At 39.5% G+C, this 20,013-nt stretch overlaps 1 protein-coding gene across 1 annotated transcript; it reads left to right on the forward strand.

Moving 5' to 3' along the window:
- Window positions 1–17,442: 17,442 nt before the first annotated feature.
- On the forward strand, window positions 17,443–19,371 carry LOC127417109 (uncharacterized). Its single transcript, XM_051656820.1, has 3 exons — window positions 17,443–18,317; window positions 18,396–19,122; window positions 19,165–19,371. Exons 1-3 carry the CDS (start codon window positions 17,626–17,628, stop codon window positions 19,369–19,371), a joined length of 1,626 nt encoding a protein of 541 aa, XP_051512780.1. The 5' UTR covers window positions 17,443–17,625.
- Window positions 19,372–20,013: the final 642 nt, after the last annotated feature.

Here is a 20,013-nt window from a genome sequence, read left to right on the forward strand (position 1 = left end):
GTATTATACATTTATGGTGGTTTTTCATCATTTTAGAGCTTGACATCACCAGTACCCATTCACTTTCATTACAAGTGTTTGGAACAACATGAGGGAGAGTAAATGATAACAGATTTTTGGGTGGCCTATTCTTTTATTCCAGACATTAGTTAATATAGTTTTAAGTTGAGCTTGTAGCATGTATAATATGAAATGAACAGGTGTGCAGGGTGTCTAAGCCACTTCACAGGTTACCTTAAGGGTCATACAGTATCTTTGATTTATCTTTAGACTGTGATTTTCCCAAGGTCATGCTGGGTGATAATAGCTGTTTGCCAGTATGGGATTCAAGACCGGACCCTTAGCTCCCCTCTATTAAAGCTACAAATGTTTTTTCTATCACCTATCAAATCTGCTACTCCCTTGTGAAGTCCCACAACATTACTAGTAAAAAAACAAACAAACATGAATTTAATAAAATACTCCTCCAAACAAGGATATTTAGATGGAAACCCAACGATTTGAGTACCAAAGCCAAGGTGAGAGTATTTAAGCTGACCCAGGGTCTTGGGCCTGGGTTTGAATCATAATGTGTCGCCTCTGGAGTCAAAAGCAAGAAAAGACATTGCAAGAGTATTTGAAATATTTCATCTCAGCATATTGAGAAATGACACACACACACACACACACACACACACACAATCAAGTCCCCACAGTTACTTGCTGCCGAGCTTCATTAGGGTGCTGTGGCACCTTCACTCGAGCGGCCCAGCCTGTTTCTCCTCTCTTCATTCTCATCAAACATTGCAGATGAGGTCCTGAGCCCAATTAATCACAGCACAGTCCTGCTCCACAGCCCCCCATTAATCAACCTGACCACTAGCACACATGCAAACAGCCCCTTCACTGTGCCTGGCAGCACTGTCAGTCAACATCAAACATCACCACCCCCCCCCCCCCCACTTTCATCTTTATTTTTGCTTTAATGTTTTTGTTTTAAATGTATTTTGTGCTTAGCCTATATAAGTTACCTTTGAAATGTGATGTGCTTAAATGTACATATCTTGAATATGAATAAGTATTTCTCTGTTCTAGAAACTCCTAACCAGTAAAATGTCCATATTGGGATGACTGATGGCATGTAATGGGCCAATCAGAAATTTGAATGTGTTCCCTAACAAAACCCTGTGGAAAAAAAAATAAATAATAAAAATAAAAAAAAAATGAACGCACAGGTGATTTGAGTATGAAAGATGTCCAAGAGCAGCGTCTGAAAAAAAGTCAAAAGATTTGGAATTTCAAATACAGTTCACCTAAATATTTCTCAGTGCTAAAACGTGATTTCTCCCTCTAGTAATTTTATTTTGCAAGTTTACTTGAGTGTTTCGAGTTTATTTGCTTAACAAACAGCTGGACACTAAACTGCCGCTTTTTGTTTGACTTTGAAGGAACTATGAGCTTATTTAGGCACCCACGAACTGTCTTTCAGATGAATATTGTTCCCGAACAGCGTGTGGCCTTGCTCGACGGAGTAGAGTTTGCTGTTCCTTTCTTTCAAGATTGTGCATCATCGTCTATAATTCTCTTCATCATTCTCTAATCTGGATTGTCACGTTCACTTGAGCTAAGTGAGTGAATCTGCTCTTCAGTGTGTGTCATCTTCCTGCTTTACACAACACTTGCCTTGAAACGGAGACAAACACCGCTAAGTGATCGTAAGTTGCTTAAACTGCACTATCAAGGAGTATTTCTTATGGGCTCCAACGTAAAAGAGTAAACGCGCTTGTTTCAGTCAAAAACTCTGAACAATTGGTTATTTTTGCATCATTGAACGATTGAATCGTTTAAACTTTTGAACAATTGAACAAGTGATTAACTGAGTCATTTGAACACTGATTCTTTTGAGAGTTATCTATGGATTAAGAGTGTCATTCGATTAATTGATTAATTGTTATTGATTCACTTCATTTGAATGTGAATACTGGTTCTTTTGGATCATTGTTTGCTTTGTGATTCGGTTGGAATTGATCCGAAGCTTAGTGTTTTGAGTTTGAACACTCAAAGAACATTTGATCTTGAATATTGGGAGAGGAAAGAAAAAGGGAGTCATTTAAATACATTTGAACCTTTCAAGAGAAGAGAAGGGAATTTAATATCTCAATTGTTATATTTGGGGTGAATTTATAAACAAGTGTTTTTTATTTATTGTATTTCAGTTTATTTTATTTGTGTTAAAAAATCTACAATTTGTTAAGTGTTTTAATTAAAGGTTTACATTTAAATACAAAGAACACACAAGACAAAAATTAGTTTATTTTATTGAAAAAGACAAAAATATATTATTCATATAGTTTTTCATAATTGGAGGCACCGTGCTAATTAAATTAATTAATTAGTAAAACTAAATTTTCCCAGTAATATAACTGCAGAGAAAAATCCCGCCTGTTCCCCATCAAAAGCTGGGCACCCAGGTTTCCTATAATACTGTACTTGAACAATAGCATACTTACCTGTCACCAAAGGGATACAAAGATCTTAGCTCAGTAAATCCTTAAAATGCTAGTGGATGGTGATCTGACATTTGATGCTCCAAAAAGAACAGACAGTCAGCATAAACATCATCCATATGACTCCAGCTGTTAAATTAATGTTATCTAAAGTGACACGATCACTTTTGGTGTGAAAAAGATCAATATATAAGTAATTTTTAACTATAATTAATTTCTTTCAGTCAGCAGTGGTGTGAGCGTGTGAACTAATCGCGTTGGCACGTGAGAACTGACACACATGCAAAATAGGGATGTGCAGAATGACTAATTTCACTGACGTTTAAAACGAAAATTTTGAAGTCGACTAGTCTAAAAAGAAACCAACCTTCAGAAAACAGTAAAAATAAATAAATAAATAAATAAATAAATAAAATGTATGCGAACCATTTAAAATACTTATTCTATTCCGAATCTGATGCTAAATTGCACTGAAAATGCCTTGTATTATGATCATTGTACATTAAATATAGAACATGACACGTATTCACGGAATCAACGTTAGTGAATATTTAACAGGCATATTTATTGAAAACAGTTGAATGAATAGTGCAGGACCAACAGAGCAACCCAGCCTGTTCTAAACGGAATTCACCAAGTAAATGTGACATAACATTTTAAAACAGTCAGGACATTGTTGAAAATAATTAACTGGTAGACTAAATCAAATCTACAAGAAACAAATGCACTGAAAAGTTGCGCGTATTTCACAACATGCAGTCATGCATTAGCCATTGAACTAATGTGACAGCTGTTCGGTAAAGAACGTTAACCAATAACAGTTTGAAAAATAAAAAAGTAGCCATAGGATAGAAAAAAATAGGCCTGTGATGTAGCCTACAATAAACCTAATGAATTCTAAACATGATGTACACAGAATAAAAGATAGTTGAACCTGTTAAGCAGTCGGCACCTCGTTGAAAATAGCCTTCATCCCTAATCAGCAGATTTAAAAAATGGCATACCTAGCCTTAAATGGTAATTTTCTAGCTTGATTACTCAAAAGCATACATTTTTTGATGAGCAAAATTAACATGTCGACCTATGAAAGACGGGACTTGACTCAACTGAGGCTGCTATCCTTGAAAAAGCCTGCACAGTGGAAAAATAACATGCAAGCATGCACAGATACAAATGTGAAAACATCCATAGGGACTTTCAAACGTTTGGAAATCCGATTACCGCACCACCGAAGTGATTTCATAACTACTTTGCTGAGTTTGCTTGTCTAGCGAGAGGACATTTTCCTGCGCGCGCCGCGAATGAGAGAGGGAAGAAGCACGTGCAGCCCGAGGTGAAATGAAACATTGTATCTGCTCCAGATATCCTCTTTTTTAATTTTATTCTTAATAATATTTGTATTATTAATTCTGTTTAAAAAAATGACAGTAATTTAAGCGCAGCCTCTGTAAAAATGTAAAGCCAAATGTAAATGTGTAAAAATGTTGATCAGTTTAATGGGGGGAAATACTAACCGACTAGTAATTCCAGTGTCAACAAGCAGCATCAGAACAGTTTAGTCGACTAGTCTCGCACATCCCTAATGCAGAACACCCAGAAGAGAAGCGCTGTTTACAACTGTGTAGAAGGAACGCTGTACAGAAGCTTCGTTGGTTTTGGTTTAGACCTCTATTTGTATCTGTTTTTTTTTTTACTCACAATGGTGTTCTTATCCTGGATGTCTCAACAGAGAAAAGAATGTGAGATTACGTCCATAACATGCCAATGCGAATACGTCACACGAGAGACCGAGTGAACTCCTACCTCTCATAAAGTTTACCGAAAGCAATGGTTTATAGTTACGCATGACTTGTAAGGTGATACATTTTAACCTTTGCATTACAGTACATAACCAAATACATTTATAAGCTTGTTCGGGCATAATCACATTAAACTGTAGTTCAACTGTTAGAGTATTGCACTTGCAATGTAAAGGACCGGGGTACGAGTACCAAAGAGCATGCAAGTCAACATGAGAGCTGAATAGTAGCACCACAAAATGATGTAGTTACTTCAGCAATTGCATTTTTTGTCTTTATGATGCTAGCAGTTAGATTTAGGTTTAAGGTTTAGGGCAGGGAGGTTGGTTTTGTTTATTTAAAAATCACCTGTTTGGGAGAACATTTATCTCTCTTTTAGCGCCACATAGAGGACATTTCACCTAGGAACTGTTGTGATACGTGTTATGAACCATGTTATTTAATTTAGCAAAAATGTTGTCACAGTCACATAATTTTCATGAGATTAGGCTGTATTTACCATATTAAATAGTACCTTATTCATATGCGCCAATAAAGAGCTGAGTTCGATCAACACACAACCTTTTATGTCAATAAAAAAAGATATGGGTAGCATTATTTGATAGGGCTGGGGAAAAAAATTGCTCCCCCGTAAGAAAATTTTGCGCATCAAATGCATCAATGTGCACTCTTAGAAAGGATGTGTTAAAGCTGACACAAACAGTGTTAAATTCTTACACATCAATGGGTGAGTTTTGGGACAATGCTTGTGTTAATTTTAACACATTCACTGTGTTAATGATTTTAACACAGTGAATGTGTCAGGAAGGTTAACACAGAGATGTGTAAATGTGTAATATTAACACATTATGTGCTGTCCTTGGCTACACACGTGTTAAAAAACTTACCTAAAACCCTACACAAAAATGTGTTATCATTTGACACAAAATAAGTTCATGACAATAAAATAAAAAAAATTACAATTTCAACATATTAATTATCATGAAATATTAACAATAAAACGTAAACTGCAGAATATAACAATACAATTTTAAGAAGTAATAAAGGAAATGTCCAACATAGGATAAAACAGTTCTTTTTCCAATTTCATTAGGCAACATGACACATAACCCCACATTCTACATCATTTCACTTATTTCAAAACTTTGTATCTTGGATTGATCTAAATCTGATCATCCAAACAACTTGTCTGAATATCAAGGGGTCGGGAATCTGACACACCAGAAGGAATTTTTACAAGTCTGTACTCCTCCATCTTTTCCACAGCATATGAGTAAAGGTGATCACCAACATATTTAACATTAACAGTCCTAACAAAAGCCAACACAATGTTTCTCTCCACCTTTGGGAATAAATTAACAACTTCTCCAAAGATTGGTTCCTGTTCAGAACTGGTTGACAACATCAGAATGCTCCCTATTCTGTATGTGTGTGTCCACCTACACTGACTGAGTTTGACACTGAACTGTCTCTGTTGCCTCATCTGCAAAGGAGCTCAGTTCTTCACTTATTTGGTCACCATATTCCAAAGAACGAACAACAACAGGAAATGCATTTGGTACACATATTTTAAGATCTAATGAATCCCCAAATTTCCACAGTGCATTTGCTGGACCTGGTTTTTGCAAGCCAGAGTCTTTGACATATTCCTGAAATTGCAAACAGCATGTGCTTGCCGTTTGAGGGTATTATGTTTAGCTTCAAACCCCATACACCAGTTTTAACAAAGGTCCAAACTGAATCAACGTACTTGGATAATGTATCATAAAGTAGTGTTTTGGGATGATGTTTTGAACAGGATAGAGTTCTTTGAACAACTTATGTTGATCCATGATAAGCTGTTTCAGGAACGCCGCAAGACCTCTGGTCACAACAGGAGCAAATACAATATAATGCTGCATATCTCTCATAACAAAATGAACAACTGGCAGTGCATGTTTTCAGGATTGACAATGTCCCCCAGATGAAAAGGCAAGTTTTGTATGAGACACCACATCTGTGCTGCTGTTTGTTTGATTGCTGTCCCAGATTTCAGGTTAAGGATGACACTTGGTTTGTTTTTTGTGTTTGAAAACCCATAATCATAGCTGGCTATTCTTTCATTCAACTGTTCCAGGAACAACAGTTTTTCTTCATTAATGTAGTGTTGAAGTAAAAGTTTAACGCCGGGTTCACATCCTCCATGAGCGGGGCGTGTGTGGCGCATTTTTGTTTAGGCTGCAAGCATGAGTCGCGAGGTGAAGCGTCCCAGACGCGGCAGTGTATGGATAGTTTCAGCGTTGAGCCTATTTTTGCTGTGTGCCTCACGCTGAACTCAGTGGCTCTGGGTGCAGAACAACACTAAAATCATCAGGAGATTATTGAAAAGACACAAAAGCAAATCAAAATTATTCAAATCGAACCTATAGAACACTACAATTTATATGTCTGCATGCAAGTAAACTCAAAAAATAAGAATTAATAAACTGCCAGACATTTTGCCATTCTGTGTATATAGGAGTACAGTTTAGACACAACATTAACTAATCACAACCAAGTGTGCTGATAAAGATGAAGTGCAAGTGACTGCCTGCTGTTATCCTTGAAGAAGCAATAACCTCAGCTTATTACGAACGTATTAAATAAAAGATTTGGCGTAGGACCCCATAGATAACTTTCTTTCCTGCGCAGAGGCACTGCTGTTTCTCACAGAAGAGACGCAGCCAATGTGAACGTCCAACGTGACCGCACCGCTCATGCCACGCTCATGGAGGATGTGTGAACCCAGCGTAACTTCCAAAGGAGCAACACCCTCAACCACATCATGCATTATGTTGAACCCTACATTTTCAGTTGCATGAAAGTATTCCAAGGTATTCAAGCATGAGTCTTCTTTGATTCCCGTAATAGTTACATAATTCAACACAACATGCTGCTGGTAATTGAGTCTGTATCTCTTTTCAAGAACATCTTCATTGAACATACATTGTGAAGTTGTTTTATCAACAAGGCAAATATGGCAGAACCTATTTGCAGAAAAACTTTCCACATATCAACACAGCACATGACAAGCAAGATTGTCAGCAGTCGAAAGGCAGACTGTTCCATGTACTATGTGTGTCTCTCCTCTTATCTTAATGTCAATGCCTTGACTCTCTAGGATTTTTATGTCATCTAAAAAGTCTGATTTTTTTTTTATTTTTTTTTTGCAAAGCCATATTTTTCTCTGTCAATAGAATTGAAAAGAAGGAAAAGATGAAGGTTTGCCAATCTTGAATTATACTCTGGTTAAGTTTCTCAATGAAAAATACACTGCTCCCATTTTATGAATCTTTGTTTTTGACCCAAGAGGATTTATTGTCTCCAGATCATCAAAGTATAGCTGAATCTGTAGAGCATTGGGATGTATTGTACAGTTCATGCCTGGTAAAATGTGCACCATCACAATAGTGACACATCTTTCCATCTGTACTTCTATGAGACTGCAAATACAGGGTTTGAAATTTCTCATTACGCAAGATAAATCTTAGTGTTTTGAGGATGGAAATATACTGAAATGTATCAGCTGCAAGTGTTTGTTGTGCAATACCATTTTTTTTTTTTTTTTTATGGTGTCAGTTCTGTGACCTAAGAAGATCTCTGTTGGCTTAACAAGAGAATACTCAGTTGCAAAGAATTTAGCCATTTTATATGGGTTATCTATATTCTCAAAGCACTCTCTAGCAGTCTCAATCTCTTTCATTATTGAACAAAACCCCTCATTGCCATCTGGAACAGCCAAGCTTTTAAACAATGCAGTGGTAGATGCTTGAAGGCTGTCAATATTCCTGTCCAAAAGTTCTTTAGTGCAAGTTACCCTTATTTGTACATCACTCAATGTTATATGAGAACAAGAGTACATCTTTGCAGCAAATGTAGCTGCATGACTGGTGACTGACACTGCATCCTTAGAAGAACACAAACCTCGCATCCTCGTCATCATCTGATGTTGTGTCAGGTGTCAAATGAATGCTGTCGCTGATATTTGCTTTGTTGTCCTCTAAAAGGTTGTCTGACACATCTCTTTCTGAAAGCTGGGTAGCCATGTTTAGTACACTATCCCCTGATGAATGCTCTCTTGCAAGATGCTTAGAATAGGAGCTGATGTTATGGTATGAATGCTGACAGCCATTTTGGCTGCAAAATATGGTGTAGTCCTGTCCATCAGATATCGAATGTATGGCACGAAATGTCAGCGTAGTCTCCTGATCTCAGAGCTAACTGGCTTTTTACATATTGGACAACAGTGCATGATAAGCTGATTTAGGGTAAAGCCTGAAGCTTGCTAATGATCTCCGAGACTTTAGATCTTCTTGCAGTCTTAGACATTGGCAAATCATATACATACTCCAGAAAGATGAAAACTGAAGCAATCTAGGGAGGATACGCAAGGTTGTAGACCCAGTAGAACTTGAACAGCTTATCCAAGGCACAGGTTAGGCTCTCATCTTCCAATGGAATGACAACTTTGTCGATTTTGGCAACAATGACAAACTGGCGGGCTTCACTGGTCAGGTTTCCAATGCAGACTAGTTGTGGTTGCTGGCCCCTTGTGGCGATGTCACCAGTGTCACATAGAGAGGAGATTCTGGTTCCACACTATATAGAAATATGGATGAAGAGGGAGAGAGATATTTTGTATAGTATTGTGAAAGAGATGGAGGGAGAGGAAGAGAGATTAAGAGAGAGGTGACAAGGAGGAGACAATGCAATGAAATGGGTAAAGGGAGTCATTAGAGGAAGGAGGAAAGAAACACCCAGAGAAAAAAATGACAATTACTTTTTACATGCTGCACATATTAAGGATAACTACAAACACACACAATCAAATGTGCAACCACATTTGATAAAATTCAATGAAAATTCTTACCAGGAATGCCATGTCGATGAAACGGGGGTACTGTTGGGAAATGTCACCAATTGTTGGTGACTGCATGCTGATCCAATTCCTGCGATGGTTGAAGGTCTTTTCCATTGTGGTTCTGATGGCAGCGATGTTCTCAGATGATGGCTTCATTATCTTAATGACGGTCAAACATTAATTTGGGTCTTCATCAGCCGATAACTGATGCTCCTGCTGAACCACTGCAGGGAACTTTCCTTTCTCGTTGATAGCGTCGCTGTCCTCTTCAAGAAGTCACCTCATATTTCGAAGCTTCATTTTGATGAATCCTTTATGGGACACAGGGTCATATATATGCTCCTACAAACACATATTAATTGAAAAGTGGAATTTTGTAAGCAACAACCTTTTGCCAATAGAATATTCACACACTTCAGCAGAACTGTGAGCTAAATTATGCCACATTCAATTTTAATACTTATCCTTCACTCTCTCCAAAAATGCTGAGATTCAGAGAGGGAAAGACTGCAATCAAGGATTTAGCCAAATTCAGCTTGTCTGCAGTGGAGGGGTAGCTGTTTGAGACAAAAACATAATGAGACACATGTAAGAAATGACTATGAAGATCAACAAGAAACAAATGATGAATAACATACAGTTACATAATGTGTGCAATGTTTTTATATTATTATACAGCTGAATATCTTGAATCTCCTGAATCTCGCCACACCCACATTTATCATGTGGGTGTTCACATGTGGCTGCTCAAAGTCATACAGTAATACAGTTACAATAATAAATGGATTCAGGTTTTCTGTTCTTGAAACATGAAAAACTTGCAATCCATGTTTTGCAACAAGATCACCGATATTGATAATGATGATCTTTTTACTTCTGTAGATAACACACCTGTGCACTGATATTCAGCCATTATATCAGGCACCTTCCTGGTCAAGAAGGACTGTAATGGCATAGAGTCTTCGGCCTAATAATGGATCAATATAATGCTAAATTAAAAACAGATTTGTTAAGAATGCTTGATTTAATATGAATGAATGATTTAGTGAGAGATTTACTGCAGTGCTCACCTGAATATTTTCAATCTGGGGAGGCTGAACATTGATGAATTGTAGGGTGACTTCAGTGGCAACATGAACTTGAAATTTGTCATAGTCTTGCACAGTTGTGGTGATGACACAGTCAATGTAGTCATTGAAGTCTTTGTTATATTTCAGAAACCGTTCTAACTGAACAGGATCGGAGAATTCTGAGTAACAGATTCCTACAAGTTTTGAGGCCTCACTGATGGGGAAAACCTTTTTGCATGTTTCTGTATTGTGACAAGTGCAGTTTTGGTCAGTTGTCCAGTGGCCAAAGGCCCAAGAGTCACTGGCCTAGGATCATCTTCAGGGTGGTCGCAAATGCTTATGGTTCATTGACAAATAAGGTTGTCTGAGTTAAAAATAAGAAATCTTTATTAAAAAATCTAGTTTAAATTAAAACACTTGTCCAGTTCTTAGAAATGTAATCTTTGTTTTCAATCTGGTCTTATACATTTTTGAAAAAACCTTTACAGCATTTTCTACAAAAAAATTAAAATTTAAAAAAATGTCATGTGGTCTAACCATAGAGTAGAAGGTAATGTAATACTTTCTTTGCACCCTGAATACATGAGAGGATACACAACTTAATCTTTAATAAAAAAAAAAAAAAAAAAAAAAATTGAAACATTTTCTAGGTAAAAAAAAAACCCCAAAACAAAAAATGATAATATGATGAATTATTTAGTCAAAAATATCACTACATTTTCTCAGAGTTACACCACATGACCATAACAAAATGTGCCTTTTTCATAAAAAAAAAAAAAAAAAAAAAAAAATTTGTCTTGCTGTTGTCTCAAGGTGTTCACTCTGTTTTATGATCAACATAAACAACAAATATGTTGGTTACACCACATGAGTTTGATTTTGTGGACAAAAGCGTTTTTAAAAATAAATCATATTTTAAAACAGTTGTTTCACTGCTTATTTTTCAAAGAAATAACAATAAAAGATTATTCTGCAGGAGTCATGCTAACATTTATTATTTGAAGAAGTTCAGCTTTTAATGAGCCTTTTTTTCTGTTTCTGGACACCACATGACATATTTTTCTTTAAGCCCCAGAAAAAAATAACAATATGACTTTGAATTAAAAAATTAAAAATATGCTCAAAGGGTGTATTCAAGTAAATGTTTAGTGTGAATTGCATTTTATGTATTTTTAGTTTAATAGATCTGGAAAAAAATAAAATAAAATGAGCGTTATGTCATTGACCCTTAAACATGGCCATAATATACACCTGTTACCCTCTGTTATTGTATTTTATGATTAAGCAGAGTGGTGGTGGCATAGTGGACTAAAGCACTGAGTTGGTAAGCAGAAGGTTGTTGGTTCAATCCCCACTGCCACCACCCTTGTGTCCTTAAGCAAGGCACTTAACTCCAGGTTGCTACCTGTAATAAGGGCACTGTAAATTGCTTTGGATAAAAGTGTCTGCCAAATGTATAAATGTACTCCAATAACTAACTATAAGGGAAGTTTGGGCTGTTTATATGAAGTATGCTTAAACAGTGGTGCAAAACGTTGTTCTACACACAAAAGCCATTTATGGGTAAAACCCTGAAAATTGTTTGAATTAAAAACATGTTCTTGTTGTAACTGAACATTTGTCATAGCAATATCTGTTCTCTTCTTTTTAAAGAAAGACGAAAGATTTCCTCTAACTGTTCTCTTTGCCATTTCTGCAAGTCTGCGAAACTTTTGAAAACTTGCATTACCTTCAGTGGCTTAAGTTTCTTGTGAACACTGAAAAGGAAAAGTCAACACATCATTGCTAAACTCCGACATACCTCTTTGCCGGTGTTTTCAGAAAACCGGCGCTTTTTTGGCGGTGGATAGAGTGCTTGCGTGCTCTTGGTTGCCAGATAGCACAACTAAAGCATCACACTGGCAAAATATTTCCAAACTGTGTAAGTGTAAAGATCTGATTGGGGGATTTCACCTCTTGAAATCTGGCAACCCCAAACATGTCGAAATCTAATTCTGGTTGGCTAATCGCCAATATTTAAAGTCTTATTTATCAAACGTAGAGAATTAAATATTTTTCTTGCATGATTAGTTCTATGTAATACATGACACAACTGATCTAAAGGGATTGAAAGGGGGGATGGTGGTTTTACTAAGGGGATGGTATTTGGTGTTTCTTGCAACAAGGGGGATGGCATCCACCCTCAACTTGAACTACCAATAAAAAAGGTTTTTAACAGAATAAAATATTATGACATATCACAAGATGTGCTTATCTTTGACGTTGCTTTCAATTGCCAGCATTCATTTATTCACTGGGCAGAATTAAATCCCCTGAAAAATAAAATATATAGTTTTAATCTTGCTAAAGCATTCGTAAGCGTTGTCCTTAGTTCCCTATCTGTCACTCACTCGACGTTGGTGTCGATGTAGTGACACTAGGGGTCACTCTTGGGAGCCCGAGACACCTCTGGTCTTTGATAAAAGGCCAATGAAAATTGGCGAGTGGTATTTGCACTCGCCACTCCCCCGGACATACGGGTATAAAAGGAGCTGGTATGCAACCACTCATTCAGATTTTCTCTTCGGAGCCGAACGGTCATGCTCATTGAGCTGAATACTACGTTCATTCACCTCTGCTGGATCTGACGGCGCATTTCAGCGGCTTCTCCCCCCTCTGCAATGGTGCACTGCAGAGAACGCCCCTGGGCGCTTCGGCAGAAAAACTAGAGAGTATATTTTCTGAAAGAGCATTTTTCCCCTCTAAAAGAGTATATATTTCTCTAAAAGAGCGCACACACGGAACGTCTTTTTAAAGACGCGTCTTTTTAAAGATGCTTTTCCGATTGTGTGTTATTCCTGGTTGCGCTCGTTATCTCTCGCCTTCTGATGGTCACAATCACTGTCTTTCGTGTCTGGGCACTGCTCACGCGGAGACAGCATTCGTGGATGGTCATGTTCTCATTGCGAGAATATGTCCATGGCAACGTTGCAGTCGCGGCTCGCCTTCGTAAGAAAGCGAGCCACCCCAGAGGCTCCCGCCTCGGTCCTTTTACCCACGGGTATAAGGCCAGCGCGGCTAGCACTGGGGGTGATTTGGGTACCCCAATGGGACCGCCTCCGCCGGGTATTCCCCCGCGGACCTCCCATTCCCCAGCATGCTCGTCTGCCCCGATCGGGCTTCCGGGTGAGTCCGCCGGCTAGTCTCACGGCGAGTTTGACCTCTTATTTGGAACCCGCGCATGCCCAAGCAGCTGCAGTACCCAAGAGTTCAGGAAGAGCGGTTTCCTTGTTCCCTGGGTAACATATCCGGTGTGCACAGCCGTCATCATGACCACCGTCCACCACTCTGTTTGGCAGGTCTGAGCGCCCAGCTGTGGCACAAATCCACCCCCGATGTGACAGTCTCCACGGGTCACGAGGACAGGCCTCTTCCTCCCCCGTCCCAGGCTGTTCTGGGGTGGTCACAAGGAGCCAGGTAAGTACTTCGATGTCCCTGAACTCAGCACGGCCACGACACGGTGTGGCACCTCAGGCTCTGCCCCGCCACGAGGCCCCACCCACTGGTACGTCTGATGAGATTGTCCCTCCGGCCGAGATGAAGAAGGGGTTTTACAGCCCCTATTTCTTTGTACCGAAAAAAGGCGGTGGATTGCGGCCAATCTTGGACCTGGGAGTACTGAACCGGGCTTTACACAGACTCCCGTTCAAGATGCTGACGCAAAAATGCATTCTGGCGAGCGTCCGGCATCAAGATTGGTTCGCGGCGGTAGACCTGAAGGACGCGTACTTTCACGTCTCGATTCTACCTCGACATAGACCCTTCCTCCAGTTTGCATTCGAGGGCCAGGCGTATCAGTACAAGGTCCTCCCTTTCGGCCAGTCCTTGTCCCCTCGTGTCTTCATGAAGGTCACAGAGGCAGCTCTTGCCCCATTAAGGGAGGTGGGCATTCGCATTCTCAACCATCTCGATGATTGGCTAATCCTAGCTCACTCTCGGGACATGTTGTGTGCACACAGGTGTAACGTCTGTGTAAGATCAGTGATGGCTAATTACACTTTGTTTGAAAAAAACTTTGTTTGAAAAAAAACCTTTTAGCCTTTTGACATTTGCATATAAATTACTGACCTGGCCTCCACGTTTACATTTATATGGGTGCTAAATTGCAGATGGTCTTTATCACTATCAAAAGGATGCTAAAACAGGTCTCCTCTGAAGTGTCTCCATCAAGCTTCAAACACATTCCACCATAATGGGTGACCCCCCCCGTGCCAGGCACCAGAGCAGTTGTCTGCCTCCAGTAATTCCAATACACGTCACACACACGCCTAAAGACATTTTCTCTATTTAGGCCATAGTAAGCAGTTATAAATGTATCTGCTATATGCATGTGTTGTATGTATATTCCCCTATCATATTAACTTAGTTAAAACCCTTTACTTGTATTAGTTAGACGTTAAATGCCTATATTCAAGTGTATGAGTGTTTCTCTGCTTTAATATCGTCTGGAGGTTACCTTCTTGATATCAAAATGATCTTCCCTTTATTTCTCACACAATAATGTACACCATGTGATCGTGAAATGCATCGAACAATTCTTACTATGTTTTGAATTAAAAGCTGCACTAGCGGTCCAGATCAGCAATAAAATGCGAATGGGCCATAAACGGAGACAAAGGATGTTTCTCCCGCTCAAAATGCATGCCTCTGATTGGCCAATCCACCCACAAAATGGGTGCGGCAATGAACTATCAAAACTCCAGAGCGCAAAGAAATCATCGCTCAAAACTTCTTCTTCTTGAGACCAACACACTCCAAAACTCTCTCTTGAGTTTAACCTTCTGGTAGTGTTTACCTTCAAGTAACTTTGTGGATTTCCTGTGGACTTCTTCAACTCACTCCTAAAGAAATCGTCGAGAACCTCGTCTACCGCATCAAGACTCTTATTCAGCAACAAACCAATGCAAGTAACAATTTACAACTGATTAGATGCGCGTTTAAGTTTGAACCCCTTTTAAGGTGAATTGTGCCTCTGATGATTCTCATTTAGGTTGTGGTTAACTGATGTGAAATATTGCCATTCTGTGCTCTTCTCTCTCTCTTTTTCTTACTATTCCTTCATTCTATATATGTATGTTTTGCTTATTTTGTTTGTATGTTAGTTATAGTTTCATTTATTAAATCCCTTATATTCACAATTGATTGTCTCTGTGTTCCTCTCACAATTCAAAGTCACTGAATGTTGCTCCTTGCTACATGCTAAACTACTGCTAGCACTGTATAAGTAGGAAGGCTATTGTTCCTTGGCCAGGAAAGTAATCTTCCAAGAATTGATAAATAATTATATTGTCTGCTCGGTGGACGGACAGATCAAGTAATTGTAATATCGATTCTGCTACAGTTAATTCTAAGATCTAATCTAAATATTTATTATTAATTATAACCAGTTATAATTAGTTATAAATAATTCCCTTTTAAGCTAATTTGCTACATATATTAATGGTGGAGAACCGCGGGCACATTCAAACTTTGTTTGTGAGAAAACTCAGTATCAATTTATTTGTGTTTTTGTATTATGCGCGCTCAGAGTGAGACAAGCCGCAACGCGGACTCACTCTTTTGATCGGATGGTTAAAGCCACCTCCAGTACTGTATTTTTAACAGCCTCTATTTGTCTAACATTTAGTCACTGTTAATTGTAATTGTAAAAGTAAACTGCAGTTCATAATATTAAAATCGTTCTGTAAAGACGAAGAAACCTCTTTGCACTACATTTTAATATTATCAAAATCGCCTGTTGGAACGAAGAAAACTTCCTTCATTGCGATAAAGATGGATTTGAGTGATGCTCCTCTTATCATCTTTTAAAGGCCTTAGGTGATTGTATCGCTAGACTGAAGTTATTTGTGTTGCAAATTTCATTCAACTAGATGATCGTGACTCTCTCGGGTTAACCATTAACGTACGAATGGGTGCCTAATTCAAATCTAATCATATCTAATTGGTATGTAAATGAGAGTTTTAAAAACCTTGATCAAGTGATAATTTGTGTAACAACAGCGAAGAAATCCTGTCGTTCATAATTGATAATTTGTGTAATAACAGCGAAGAAATCCTGTTATAATTGATAATTTGTGTAACAGCAGCAAAGAAATCCTGTTCGTTCATAATTGATAACTTGTGTAATAACAGCGAAGAAATCCTGTTGTTATAATTGTTATTGTGTAACAGGCAGCGAAGAAACCCTGCCACACACCTTTGTGCAGTTAATTTGCACAAACTAAAATTCGGTTCGGATCAAATTGCATTGTACTTGTGATTGTTGCAGTAAATCAGCCGCTAGAGCGAGAGCAATCACACTAGACGCGTTCAGATTTAATCACAGTACCTTTGATTAACACTAGAGGGCAGTTTAGTTAAGTGTCTAGCACTTCTCAAATTTCACCTCTACCCTTTTGCTTTCCTCTGAACCTTGGGTGGCTCACCCACGCCACCTTGTGGCCATTCTCAGTAGGTTGGTTTTCCTTGGTTAGCCCTGTCATTGCATTTGAAAAACTTATTCCAATTCTTCCTTGGTTTGTTTTAATTTATTTTATTATCATAACTTTTATTCTTCTCCTTTTATTTTCTTATTTTTATTTTTAAATTTTATTTTTTTATTTTATTTTTAAAAAACAATTCATTTAAAAAAAAAAAAAAATTTTATTTTTGTAAATTTTTTTTAATTTTTAATTTTTTTTTTTTAATTTTTTTTTTAAATTATTGTTATCATTCTGTATTATACAGGCCTCTTTCTTTCTTGCCTTAGCCACCCACTTTTAAATTTAGTTCAAACAGTGTTTGAATTTAAATGTAAAATTAATCTCTGTATTCTAGCCATTTGTGTGCACCTATAGGTAACACTCCCTCTAGTGCTTAGTTGGTGAAGCGACGGTGGCCCCCATGGCGGATCACAGTGAGCTGCCACGGGATCCCGACTGGATCACCTCGATCCATCACTAAGCCTAACCCATAGAATACTGACCCTTCCAACTAGCGAAACCCCAAAATCAGGTTTTTCCTCAACCTTTAAGAGACCTAACCTTTGAGAATCATCAGAGAAAGCCGAGTAATAGATTGACGACCCAAGCTGCCAAAGTCTTTAGATGATCACGCCGTCAACAATCTTTTGTTAGATCCTTTCCAGTGCCCCACAACAATTAGACTCACCTTGCCATTCACGGCTGAGATAACAGGTGCCAAGTCTACCCTCCGTTAACTGTTTGTATCCATCAAACAGACCGAGCATAGAACATAAAAATCACTATAATTGTAGCCTGCTAACGCTATAAGAACTTGCATTGGCCTGTGTGCTGTCCCTCCCCCTCTCTCCCTCTCTCTCTCTCCCTCTCTCTCTTCACCAGTGAGCCAACATGTCTCGATCATCCAGCCCTGATGCCCACTGGGATCGACTAGAGACCTGGCTGAGTGCCCTGACTAGCACCCTTATTCCTGAAGCCGCCGGGGACCTGCAGAACATGAGCCGGGAACAGCTCGACGACAACCTGAGCACCTTGATGGCCCACGATCCGACACAGGACTACAGCCACAAAGAGCTGGCCAAGATCGTCGGGTCACTGGCCCATAACCTCCTCGGCCAGGCAAAGCTGAGTGAAGCAAGCATCTCCCGCCAGGAACAGGAAGCAGCAGCGCTGAAGCTCCAGGCTGAGGAAGCTCAGAGAAACTGGATGCGCGCTCAGAGTCAACTGGACCAGCTAACCTCGGAGACTCAGCACCAGCACAGGACAGCGGACGAAAAGGACCCAGAGCTGCAGGAGGAAGTAGAGAGACTCCAGAACGCCCTGACTGATCTCTGTGTAGATACAGCACGACGAGAGCAGCAGGAAAAGGACACCAGAGAGGAGCTGAGTAAAAAACTCCAGCAAGCTGAGGCTCTCCTGAGGAGAGCAGAGACTGAACTTAAAGAAAGAGAAGCCAGGGCCAAGGCCTGTGAGGGCCACCTGCAAAGTGCCCAGGCTGAAGTCAGTGCCCTGGCCCAACAAAGAGACTATTTGAAAGAAGAATGTGACACAGTTCACCGAGAGCTTAAACATTCATATAGACTGCAAAGTGACTCTGAAAGGGAAATGCACACCACAGAATTTCCCCTAACCAGTAGACTGTTACCTCCTAGACAAGAGAGCCCACTGCTCAAGATATCACCTGCCAGCATCCCAGAACCCCCAGCAGCAGAAAGGGGGTGGGAGCCTTTCCAAAGGCTGTCTTCCAGTCACGGTGTGTCACCTAAAGAATTGGATAAGCTGGCTAGAAACATTCCCACTTTCACTCCAAGCCCTGCAGGAGGCCACGATGTGCACGACTATTTAAAAGACATTGATTTTCACTTGCAAACTGTTGCCAATGTTACCACACGAGACAGATTGTACCTGCTCAGAATCACCGCCAGCCGTGAAGTCCGGAGCTTTCTAGACCGACAGCCAGAAACAGTCAAAGTGGATTACCAGCAACTGCAGCAGGCTTTGATTAAAGAATTCTATGACCCAGAATCAGAGCAAGGGCTGATTACGGCCATGGACCTTAAACAGGGCAGACAGGAAACCACGCAGTCTTTCTACAACAGGCTCAGACAACCATACTTCGGAGCACGGAATGAGCCAGGAATGGAAGAAGAATTCAATTTCAAAACTCTGTTCCTCCGGAACTTGCACCCAACAGTGAGTCACCATTTGGGGGTTCTGGCTTGCCCACGGACTATGTCCACCCAACAGCTGCGAGACTTAAGCCATAAGGCCTATGCCAAACAAAGAACTGCTTCTGAAAAGATGGGAAAACCCCCCACAATCTATCCTGTCACTAATCAGAGTTCAGAACTTGCCCTAGAGGGCGCCGAGCCTCGCCACAGCAATTGGGTACACCCTGACACTCAGCCTTGCCTTTGTCCTGTTTAACAGAGTCAATGGGGTGCAAAGGTCCATGAACAGGTGCACTGCTGCCTTTTAACCTTCATGATCCACCTGCCATCTAACCATCAGGATCCACCTGCCATCCGGCCTTCACCACCCACCTGCCATTTAACCATCATGATCCACTGTTGTCTGATGATGTCTCAATTCAGAGCATCTTCAGACAAAAAGGGGGAGTCTGTAACATCTGTGTAAGATCAGTGATGGCTAATTACACTTTGTTTGAAAAAAAACCTTTTAGCCTTTTGACATTTGCATATAAATTACTGACCTGGCCTCCACGTTTACATTTATATGTGTGCTAAATTGCAGATGGTCTTTATCACTATCAAAAGGATGCTAAAACAGGTCTCCTCTGAAGTGTCTCCATCAAGCTTCAAACACATTCCACCATAATGGGTGACCCCCCCGTGCCAGGCACCAGAGCAGTTGTCTGCCTCCAGTAATTCCAATACACGTCACACACACACCTAAAGACATTTTCTCTATTTAGGCCATAGTAAGCAGTTATAAATGTATCTGCTATATGCATGTGTTGTATGTATATTCCCCTATCATATTAACTTAGTTAAAACCCTTTACTTGTATTAGTTAGACGTTAAATGCCTATATTCAAGTGTATGAGTGTATCTCTGCTTTAATATCGTCTGGAGGTTACCTACTTGGTATCAAAATGATCTTCCCTTTATTTCTCACACAATAATGTACACCATGTGATCGTGAAATGCATCGAACAATTCTTACTATGTTTTGAATTAAAAGCTGCACTAGCGGTCCAGATCAGCAATAAAATGCGAATGGGCCATAAACGGAGACAAAGGATGTTTCTCCCGCTCA

The sequence above is a fragment of the Myxocyprinus asiaticus genome, chromosome 26, assembly GCF_019703515.2.
Source record: "Myxocyprinus asiaticus isolate MX2 ecotype Aquarium Trade chromosome 26, UBuf_Myxa_2, whole genome shotgun sequence".
NCBI lineage: Eukaryota > Metazoa > Chordata > Actinopteri > Cypriniformes > Catostomidae > Myxocyprinus > Myxocyprinus asiaticus.